General features: G+C 58.4%; 1 protein-coding gene across 4 annotated transcripts in view; it reads right to left on the minus strand.

Moving 5' to 3' along the window:
- The window catches only part of LOC138771336 (rab9 effector protein with kelch motifs-like), a 73,434-nt gene that overhangs the window by 17,648 nt on the left and 42,113 nt on the right, over positions 1-13,673 (minus strand). For all 4 annotated transcript variants that reach the window (XM_069950961.1, XM_069950960.1, XM_069950959.1 and 1 more), the window contains one exon: positions 12,169-12,356. In XM_069950961.1, coding sequence (XP_069807062.1) covers positions 12,169-12,356 — 188 coding nt within the window. The remainder of the gene's footprint in view (positions 1-12,168; positions 12,357-13,673) is intronic.

Below are 13,673 nucleotides of genomic sequence, written 5' to 3' on the forward strand. Positions count from 1 at the left end.
CCCATTCACCACACCGCCACCTCCCATTCACCACACCGCCACCTCCCATTCACCACACCGCCACCTCCCATTCACCACACCGCCACCTCCCATCCACCACACCTCCCATCCACCACACCTCCCATCCACCACACCTCCACCTCCCATCCACCACACCTCCACCTCCCATCCACCACACCTTCACCTCCCATCAACCACACCTCCACCTCCCATCCACCATACCGCCACCTCTCATCCACCACATCGCCACCTCCCATCCAACACACCTCCACCTCCCATCCATAACACCTCCACCTCCCATCCACACCTCCACCTCTCATCCATAACATCTTCCATCCACCACACAGCCACCTCCCATTCATAACACCTCCCATCCGCCACACCTCCACCTCCCATCCACCACACCGCCACCTCCCATTCACCACACCGCCACCTCCCATTCACCACACCGCCACCTCTTATCCATAACACCTCCCATCCACCACACCTCCACCTCTCATCCATAACACCTCCCATCCACCACACCTCAACTTTCCATCCACCACACCTCCACCTCCCATCCACCACACCTCCACCTCCCATCCACCACACCTCCACCTCCCATCCACCACACCGCCACCTCTTATCCATAACACCTCCCATCCACCACACCTCCACCTCTCATCCACCTTACCGCCACCTCTCATCCATAACACCTCCCATCCACCACACCGCCACCTTCCATCCACCACACCGCCACCTCCCATCCACCACACCTCCACCTCTCATCCATAACACCTCCAATCCACCACACCGCCACCTCTCATCCACCATACCGCCACCTCCCATCCACCACACCGCCACCTCTCATCCATAACACCTTCCATCCACCATACCGCCACCTCTCATCCACCATACCGCCACCTCCCATCCACCACACCGCCACCTCCCATCCACCACACCGCCACCTCCCATCCACCACACCGCCACCTCCCATCCACCACACCGCCACCTCCCATCCACCATACCGCCACCTCTCATCTTTAACACCTCCCATCCACCACACCGCCACCTCTCATCCACCATACCGCCACCTCTTATCCATAACACCTCCCATCCACCACACCTCCACCTCTCAACCATAACACCTCCCATCCACCACACCGCCACCTCTCATCCATAACACCTCCCATCCACCACACCGCCACCTCCCATCCACCACACCGCCACATACCATCCACCACACCGCCACATACCATCCACCACACCGCCACCTCCCATTCATCACACCGCCACCTCCCATCCAACACACCTCCACCTCCCATCCATCACACCGCCACCTCTTCTCCATAACACCTCCCATCCACCACACCTCCACCTCTCATCCACAATAGCGCCACCTCTCATCCATAACACCTCCCATCCACCACACCGCCACCTTCCATCCACCACACCGACACCTCTCATCCATAACACCTCCCATCCACCACACCGCCACCTCTCATCCACCATACCGCCACCTCCCATCCACCACACCGCCAACTCTCATCCACCATACCGCCACCTCTCATCCATAACACCTCCCATCCACCACACCTCCACCTCTCATCCATAACACCTCCCATCCACCACACAGCCACCTCTCATCCATAACACCTCCCATCCACCACACCGCCACCTCCCATCCATCACACCTCCACCTCTCATCCACCATACCGCCACCTCTCATCCACCATACCGCCACCTCCCATCCACCACACCGCCACCTCCCATCCACCACACCGCCACCTCTCATCCACCACACCGCCACCTCTCATCCACCATACCGCCACCTCTCATCCATAACACCTCCCATCCACCACACCGCCACCTCCCATCCACCACACCGCCACCTCCCATCCAACACACCTCCACCTCCCATCCATAACAACTCCACCTCCCATCCACCACACCTCCACCTCCCATCCACCACACCTCCACCTCTCATCCATAACACCTCCCATCCACCACACCGCCACCTCCCATCCACCACACCTCCCATCCATAACACCTCCCATCCGCCACACCACCACCTCCCATCCACCACACCGCCACCTCCCATTCACCACACCGCCACCTCCCATTCACCACACCGCCACCTCCCATTCACCACACCGCCACCTCCCATTCACCACACCTCCCATCCACCACACCTCCCATCCACCACACCTCCACCTCCCATCCACCACACCTCCATCTCCCATCAACCACACCTCCATCTCCCATCAACCACACCTCCACCTCCCATCCACCACACCGCCACCTCTCATCCACCACATCGCCACCTCCCATCCAACACACCTCCACCTCTCATCCATAACACCTCCACCTCCCATCCACACCTCCACCTCTCATCCATAACATCTTCCATCCACCACACAGCCACCTCCCATTCATAACACCTCCCATCCGCCACACCTCCACCTCCCATCCACCACACCGCCACCTCCCATTCACCACACCGCCACCTCCCATTCACCACACCGCCACCTCTTATCCATAACACCTCCCATCCACCACACCTCCACCTCTCATCCATAACACCTCCCATCCACCACACCTCCACCTCCCATCCACCACACCTCCACCTCCCATCCACCACACCTCCACCTCCCATCCACCACACCTTCACCTCCCATCCACCACACCGCCACCTCTTATCCATAACACCTCCCATCCACCACACCTCCACCTCTCATCCACCTTACCGCCACCTCTCATCCATAACACCTCCCATCCACCACACCGCCACCTTCCATCCACCACACCGCCACCTCCCATCCACCACACCTCCACCTCTCATCCATAACACCTCCCATCCACCACACCGCCACCTCTCATCCACCATACCGCCACCTCCCATCCACCACACCGCCACCTCTCATCCACCATAACGCCACCTCCCATCCACCACACCGCCACCTCCCATCCACCACACCGCCACCTCCCATCCACCACACCGCCACCTCCCATCCACCATACCGCCACCTCTCATCTATAACACCTCCCATCCACCACACCGCCACCTCTCATCCACCATACCGCCACCTCTTATCCATAACACCTCCCATCCACCACACCTCCACCTCTCAACCATAACACCTCCCATCCACCACACCGCCACCTCTCATCCATAACACCTCCCATCCACCACACCGCCACCTCCCATCCACCACACCGCCACATACCATCCACCACACCTCCACCTCCCATTCATCACACCGCCACCTTCCATCCAACACACCTCCACCTCCCATCCATCACACCGCCACCTCTTCTCCATAACACCTCCCATCCACCACACCTCCACCTCTCATCCACAATAGCGCCACCTCTCATCCATAACACCTCCCATCCACCACACCGCCACCTTCCATCCACCACACCGACACCTCTCATCCATAACACCTCCCATCCACCACACCGCCACCTCTCATCCACCATACCGCCACCTCCCATCCACCACACCGCCACCTTCCATCCACCACACCGCCACCTTCCATCCACCACACCGACACCTCTCATCCATAACACCTCCCATCCACCACAACCGCCACCTCCCATCCACCATACCGCCACCTCCCATCCACCACACCTCCCATCCACCATACCGCCACCTCTCATCCATAACACCTCCCATCCACCACACCTCCACCTCTCATTCACCACACCGCCACCTCCCATCCACCACACCGCCACCTTCCATCCACCACACCACCACCTCCCATCCACCAAACCTCCACCTCACATCCATAACACCTCCCATCCACCACCTCTCATCCACCATACCGCCACCTCTCATCCATAACATCTCCCATCCACCAGACCTCCACCTCTCATCCATAACACCTCCCATCCACCACACCGCCACCTCTCATACATAACACCTCCCATCCACCACACCGCCACCTCGCCTCCACCACACCGCCACCTCCCATCCACCACACCGCCACCTTCCATCCACCACACCACCACCTCCCATCCACCAAACCTCCACCTCACATCCATAACACCTCCCATCCACCACCTCTCATCCATAACACCTCTCATCCATAACATCTCCCATCCACCAGACCTCCACCTCTCATCCATAACACCTCCCATCCACCACCTCTCATACATAACACCTCCCATCCACCACACCGCCACCTCCCATACACCACACCGCCACCTCCATCCACCACACCGCCACCTCCCATCCACCACACCGCCACCTCTCATCCACCACACCGCCACCTCTCATCCACCATACCGCCACCTCTCATCCATAACACCTCCCATCCACCACACCGCCACCTCCCATCCAACACACCTCCACCTCCCATCCATAACAACTCCACCTCCCATCCAACACACCTCCACCTCCCATCCACCACACCTCCACCTCTCATCCATAACATCTCCCATCCACCACACCGCCACCTCCCATCCACCACACCTCCCATCCATAACAACTCCCATTCCGCCACACCACCACCTCCCATCCACCACACCGCCACCCTCCCATTCACCACACCGCCACCTCCCATTCACCACACCGCCACCTTCCCATCCACCACACCGCCACCTCCCATTCACCACACCGCCACCTCCCATCCACCACACCTCCCATCCACCACACCTCCCATCCACCACACCTCCACCTCCCATCCACTACACCTCCACCTCCCATCCACCACACCTCCACCTCCCATCAACCACACCTCCACCTCCCATCCACCACATCGCCACCTCCCATCCAACACACATCCACCTCCCATCCATAACACCTCCACCTCCCATCCACACCTCCACCTCTCATCCATAACATCTTCCATCCACCACACAGCCACCTCCCATTCATAACACCTCCCATCCGCCACACCTCCACCTCCCATCCACCACACCGCCACCTCCCATTCACCACACCGCCACCTCCCATTCACCACACCGCCACCTCTTATCCATAACACCTCCCATCCACCACACCTCCACCTCCCATCCACCACACCTCAACTTTCCATCCACCACACCTCCACCTCCCATCCACCACACCGCCACCTCCCATCCACCACACCTCCACCTCCCATCCACCACACCGCCACCTCTTATCCATAACACCTCCCATCCACCACACCTCCACCTCTCATCCACCTTACCGCCACCTCTCATCCATAACACCTCCCATCCACCACACCGCCACCTCCCATCCACCACACCGCCACCTCCCATCCACCACACCTCCACCTCTCATCCATAACACCTCCCATCCACCACACCGCCACCTCTCATCCACCATACCGCCACCTCCCATCCACCACACCGCCACCTCTCATCCATAACACCTCCCATCCACCATACCGCCACCTCTTATCCACCATACCGCCACCTCCCATCCACCACACCGCCACCTCCCATCCACCACACCGCCACCTCCCATCCACCACACCGCCACCTCCCATCCACCATACCGCCACCTCTCATCTATAACACCTCCCATCCACCACACCGCCACCTCTCATCCACCATACCGCCACCTCTTATTTATAACACCTCCCATCCACCACACCTCCACCTCTCAACCATAACACCTCCCATCCACCACACCGCCACCTCTCATCCATAACACCTCCCATCCACCACACCGCCACCTCCCATCCACCACACCGCCACATACCATCCACCACACCTCCACCTCCCATTCATCACATCCGCCACCTCCCATCCAACACACCTCCACCTCCCATCCACCACACCGCCACCTCTACTCCAGAACACCTCCCATCCACCACACCTCCACCTCTCATCCACAATAGCGCCACCTCTCATCCATAACACCTCCCATCCACCACACCGCCACCTTCCATCCACCACACCGACACCTCTCATCCATAACACCTCCCATCCACCACACCGCCACCTCTCATCCACCATACCGCCACCTCCCATCCACCACACCGCCAACTCTCATCCACCATACCGCCACCTCTCATCCATAACACCTCCCATCCACCACACCTCCACCTCTCATCCACCATACCGCCACCTCTCATCCACCATACCGCCACCTCCCATCCACCACACGGCCACCTTCCATCCACCACACTGACACCTCTCATCCATAACACCTCCCATCCACCACACCGCCACCTCTCATCCACCATACCGCCACCTCCCATCCACCACACCGCCAACTCTCATCCACCATACCGCCACCTCTCATCCATAACACCTCCCATCCACCACACCTCCACCTCTCATTCACCACACCGCCACCTCCCATCCACCACACCGCCACCTTCCATCCACCACACCACCACCTCCCATCCACCAAACCTTCACCTCACATCCATAACACCTCCCATCCACCACCTCTCATCCACCATACCGCCACCTCTCATCCATAACATCTCCCATCCACCAGACCTCCACCTCTCATCCATAACACCTCCCATCCACCACACCGCCACCTCTCATACATAACACCTCCCATCCACCACACCGCCACCTCTCATTCACCACACCGCCACCTCCCATCCACCACACCGCCACCTTCCATCCACCACACCACCACCTCCCATCCACCAAACCTCCACCTCACATCGATAACACCTCCCATCCACCACCTCTCATCCACCATACCGCCACCTCTCATCCATAACATCTCCCATCCACCAGACCTCCACCTCTCATCCATAACACCTCCCATCCACCACCTCTCATACATAACACCTCCCATCCACCACACCGCCACCTCTCATTCACTACACCACACCGCCACCTCCCATCCACCACACCGCCACCTCTCATCCATAACACCTCCCATCCACCACACCGCCACCTCCCATCCACCACACCGCCACCTCTCATCCACCATACCGCCACCTCTTATCCATAACACCTCCCATCCACCACACCTCCACCTCTCAACCATAACACCTCCCATCCCCCACCTCTCATCCATAACACCTCCCATCCACCACACCGCCACCTCCCATCCACCACACCGCCACATACCATCCACCACACCGCCACATACCATCCACCACACCTCCACCTCCCATTCATCACACCGCCACCTCCCATCCAACACACCTCCACCTCCCATCCATCACACCGCCACCTCTTCTCCATAACACCTCCCATCCACCACACCTCCACCTCTCATCCACAATAGCGCCACCTCTCATCCATAACACCTCCCATCCACCACACCGCCACCTTCCATCCACCACACCGACACCTCTCATCCATAACACCTCCCATCCACCACACCGCCACCTCTCATCCACCATACCGCCACCTCCCATCCACCACACCGCCAACTCTCATCCACCATACCGCCACCTCTCATCCATAACACCTCCCATCCACCACACCTCCACCTCTCATCCATAACACCTCCCATCCACCACACAGCCACCTCTCATCCATAACACCTCCCATCCACCACACCGCCACCTCCCATCCATCACACCTCCACCTCTCATCCACCATACCGCCACCTCTCATCCACCATACCGCCACCTCCCATCCACCACACCGCCACCTTCCATCCACCACACCGACACCTCTCATCCATAACACCTCCCATCCACCACACCGCCACCTCTCATCCACCATACCGCCACCTCCCATCCACCACACCGCCAACTCTCATCCACCATACCGCCACCTCCCATCCACCACACCTCCACCTCTCATTCACCACACCGCCACCTCCCATCCACCACACCGCCACCTTCCATCCACCACACCACCACCTCCCATCCACCAAACCTCCACCTCACATCCATAACACCTCCCATCCACCACCTCTCATCCACCATACCGCCACCTCTCATCCATAACATCTCCCATCCACCAGACCTCCACCTCTCATCCATAACACCTCCCATCCACCACACCGCCACCTCTCATCCATAACACCTCCCATCCACCACACCGCCACCTCTCATTCACCACACCGCCACCTCCCATCCACCACACCGCCACCTCCCATCCACCACACCACCACCTCCCATCCACCAAACCTCCACCTCACATCCATAACACCTCCCATCCACCACCTCTCATCCACCATACCGCCACCTCTCATCCATAACATCTCCCATCCACCAGACCTCCACCTCTCATCCATAACACCTCCCATCCACCACCTCTCATACATAACACCTCCCATTCACCACACCGCCACCTCTCATTCACTACACCACACCGCCACCTCCCATCCACCACACCGCCACCTCCCATCCACCACACCGCCACCGCCCATCCACCACACCGCCACCTCTCATCCACCATACCGCCACCTCTCATCCATAACACCTCCCATCCACCACACCGCCACCTCCCATCCACCACACCGCCACCTCCCATCCAACACACCTCCACCTCCCATCCATAACAACTCCACCTCCCATCCAACACACCTCCACCTCCCATCCACCACACCTCCACCTCTCATCCATAACATCTCCCATCCACCACACCGCCACCTCCCATTCACCACACCGCCACCTCCCATTCACCACACCGCCACCTCCCATCCACCACACCTCCCATCCACCACACCTCCCATCCACCACACCTCCACCTCCCATCCACCACACCTCCACCTCCCATCCACCACACCTCCACCTCCCATCCACCACACCTCCACCTCCCATCAACCACACCTCCACCTCCCATCCACCACACCGCCACCTCTCATCCACCACATCGCCACCTCCCATCCAACACACCTCCACCTCCCATCCATAACACCTCCACCTCCCATCCACACCTCCACCTCTCATCCATAACATCTTCCATCCACCACACAGCCACCTCCCATTCATAACACCTCCCATCCGCCACACCTCCACCTCCCATCCACCACACCGCCACCTCCCATTCACCACACCGCAACCTCCCATTCACCACACCGCCACCTCTTATCCATAACACCTCCCATCCACCACACCTCCACCTCTCATCCATAACACCTCCCATCCACCACACCTCAACTTTCCATCCACCACACCTCCACCTCCCATCCACCACACCTCCACCTCCCATCCACCACACCTCCACCTCCCATCCACCACACCTCCACCTCCCATCCACCACACCGCCACCTCTTATCCATAACACCTCCCATCCACCACACCTCCACCTCTCATCCACCTTACCGCCACCTCTCATCCATAACACCTCCCATCCACCACACCGCCACCTTCCATCCACCATACCGCCACCTCTCATCCATAACATCTCCCATCCACCACACCTCCACCTCTCATCCATAACACCTCCCATCCACCACACCGCCACCTCTCATCCACCACACCGCCACCTCCCATCCACCACACCGCCACCTCTCATCCATAACACCTCCCATCCACCATACCGCCACCTCTCATCCACCATACCGCCACCTCCCATCCACCACACCACCACCTCCCATCCACCACACCGCCACCTCCCATCCACCACACCGCCACCTCCCATCCACCATACCGCCACCTCTCATCTATAACACCTCCCATCCACCACACCGCCACCTCTCATCCACCATACCGCCACCTCTTATCCATAACACCTCCCATCCACCACACCTCCACCTCTCAACCATAACACCTCCCATCCACCACACCGCCACCTCTCATCCATAACACCTCCCATCCACCACACCGCCACCTCCCATCCACCACACCGCCACATACCATCCACCACACCTCCACCTCCCATTCATCACACCGCCACCTCCCATCCAACACACCTCCACCTCCCATCCATCACACCGCCACCTCTTCTCCATAACACCTCCCATCCACCACACCTCCACCTCTCATCCACAATAGCGCCACCTCTCATCCATAACACCTCCCATCCACCACACGGCCACCTTCCATCCACCACACCGACACCTCTCATCCATAACACCTCCCATCCACCACACCGCCACCTCTCATCCACCATACCGCCACCTCCCATCCACCACACCGCCAACTCTTATCCACCATACCGCCACCTCTCATCCATAACACCTCCCATCCACCACACCTCCACCTCTCATCCACCATACCGCCACCTCTCATCCACCATACCGCCACCTCCCATCCACCACACCGCCACCTTCCATCCACCACACCGACACCTCTCATCCATAACACCTCCCATCCACCACACCGCCACCTCTCATCCACCATACCGCCACCTCCCATCCACCACACCGCCAACTCTCATCCACCATACCGCCACCTCTCATCCATAACACCTCCCATCCACCACACCTCCACCTCTCATTCACCACACCGCCACCTCCCATCCACCACACCGCCACCTTCCATCCACCACACCACCACCTCCCATCCACCAAACCTCCACCTCACATCCATAACACCTCCCATCCACCACCTCTCATCCACCATACCGCCACCTCTCATCCATAACATCTCCCATCCACCAGACCTCCACCTCTCATCCATAACACCTCCCATCCACCACCTCTCATACATAACACCTCCCATCCACCACACCGCCACCTCTCATTCACTACACCACACCGCCACCTCCCATCCACCACACCTCCCATCCACCACACCTCCCATCCACCACACCGCCACCTCTCATCCACCACACCGCCACCTCTCATCCACCATACCGCCACCTCTCATCCATAACACCTCCCATCCACCACACCGCCACCTCCCATCCACCACACCGCCACCTCCCATCCAACACACCTCCACCTCCCATCCAACACACCTCCACCTCCCATCCACCACACCTCCACCTCTCATCCATAACATCTCCCATCCACCACACCGCCACCTCCCATCCACCACACCTCCCATCCATAACACCTCCCATCCGCCACACCACCACCTCCCATCCACCACACCGCCACTTTCCTTTCACCACACCGCCACCTCCCATTCACCACACCGCCACCTCCCATTCACCACACCGCCACCTCCCATTCACCACACCGCCACCTCCCATTCACCACACCGCCACCTCCCATTCACCACACCGCCACCTCCCATTCACCACACCGCCACCTCCCATCCACCACACCTCCCATCCACCACACCTCCCATCCACCACACCTCCCATCCACCACACCTCCCATCCACCACACCTCCCATCCACCACACCTCCACCTCCCATCCACCACACCTCCACCTCCCATCCACCACACCTCCACCTCCCATCAACCACACCTCCACCTCCCATCCACCACACCGCCACCTCTCATCCACCACATCGCCACCTCCCATCCATAACACCTCCCATCCACCACAGCACCACCTCCCATCCACCACCTCTCATCCACCATACCGCCACCTCTTATCCATAACACCTCCCATCCACCACCCCTCCACCTCTCATACATAACACCTCCCATCCACCACCCCTCCACCTCTTATTCACCACACCGCCACCTCCCACCCACCACACCGCCACCTCCCATCCACCACACCGCCACCTCCCATCCACCACCTCCCATCCACCACACCGCCACCTTCCATCCACCACACCGCCACCTCCCATCCACCACACCTCCACCTCCAATCCATAACACCTCCCATCCATAACACCTCCCATCCACCACACCTCCACCTCCCATCCACCACACCTCCATCGCCCATCCACCACACCTCCATCGCCCATCCACCACACCTCCATCGCCCATCCACCACACCTCCATCGCCCATCCACCACACCTCCACCTCCCATCCACCACACCACCTCCCATCCACCACACCTCCATCGCCCATCCACCACACCTCCATCGCCCATCCACCACACCTCCATCGCCCATCCACCACACCTCCATCGCCCATCCACCACACCTCCATCGCCCATCCACCACACCTCCACCTCCCATCCACCACACCTCCACCTCCCATCCACCACACCACCTCCCATCCACCACACCTCCATCGCCCATCCACCACACCTCCATCGCCCATCCACCACACCTCCATCGCCCATCCACCACACCTCCATCGCCCATCCACCACACCTCCACCTCCCATCCACCACACCTCCATCGCCCATCCACCACACCTCCATCGCCCATCCACCACACCTCCATCGCCCATCCACCACACCTCCATCGCCCATCCACCACACCTCCATCTCCCATCCACCACACCTCCACCTCCCATCACCACTTACGGTCACCATCATCCATTTCCAGTCTAGCGTGTCCAACACGTAGACATTGCTGAGCCAGCACTTCTCCTGCATCCCGCCATACACATACAGCTTTTTGGTTTCGGGATCAAAGGTCGCAGTGTGGCCCTTGGAGCACTGGGGAGCAGAACCAGAGCACAAATTGTCCATCCGAAACCAGAAGTCACTGTCTGGGAGGAAAGGGGTCAGGAAGAGAAGAGTTAACGACAGCCCTAAATATAACCCTGTCACCTGTCATGGTCACATGGCGCCTGTCATCACTGAAATAGTAACCCTGTCACTCATCATTCATACATCCCCAGTCACCATCATACAGCCAGCCATCCCCAGTCACAATCATACAGCCAGCCATCACCAGTCACCATCATACAGCCAGCCATCACCAGTCACCATCATACAGCCAGCCATCCCCAGTCACCATCATACAGCCAGCCATCACCAGTCACCATCATACAGCCAGCCATCACCAGTCACCATCATACAGCCAGCCATCACCAGTCACCATCATACAGCCAGCCATCACCAGTCACCATCATACAGCCAGCCATCACCAGTCACCATCATACAGCCAGCCATCACAGTCACCATCATACAGCCAGCCATCACCAGTCACCATCATACAGCCAGCCATCACCAGTCACCATCATACAGCCAGCCATCACCAGTCACCATCATACAGCCAGCCATCACCAGTCACTATCATACAGCCAGCCATCACCAGTCACTATCATACAGCCAGCCATCACCAGTCACTATTATACAGCCATCACCAGTCACTATCATACAGCCATCACCAGTCACTATCATACAGCCATCACCAGTCACTATCATACAGCCATCACCAGTCACTATCATACAGCCATCACCAGTCACTATCATACAGCCATCACCAGTCACTATCATACAGCCATCACCAGTCACTATCATACAGCCATCACCAGTCACTATCATACAGCCATCACCAGTCACTATCATACAGCCATCACCAGTCACTATCATACAGCCATCACCAGTCACTATCATACAGCCAGCCATCACCAGTCACTATCATACAGCCATCACCAATCACCATCATACAGCCAGCCATCACCAGTCACTATCAGGCCTGTGGTCGGGGAATATATCAGTAATACAGCACTGGCCCTATTACATAAGGGTGGTCGGGGAATATATCAGTAATAAAGCACTGGTCCTTTTAGATAAGGGTGGTCGGGAATATATCAGTAATAGGACACTGGCCCTATTACATAAGGGTGGTCGGGGAATATATCAGTAATAGGACACTGGCCCTATTACATAAGGGTGGTCGGGGAATATATCAGTAATAGGACACTGGCCCTATTAGATAAGGGGGGTCGGGGAATATATCAGTAATAGGACACTGGCCCTATTACATAAGGGTGGTCGGGGAGAGGTTGTCGGTCACTATTTTGCAGTTTGTTTCTGAGCTGGAAGAGTCCATTGTGTGGGGGGAGATCTGTGCTGGT

Source organism: Dendropsophus ebraccatus, chromosome 13 (genome assembly GCF_027789765.1).
Source record: "Dendropsophus ebraccatus isolate aDenEbr1 chromosome 13, aDenEbr1.pat, whole genome shotgun sequence".
In the NCBI taxonomy this organism is placed as follows: Eukaryota; Metazoa; Chordata; class Amphibia; order Anura; family Hylidae; genus Dendropsophus; species Dendropsophus ebraccatus.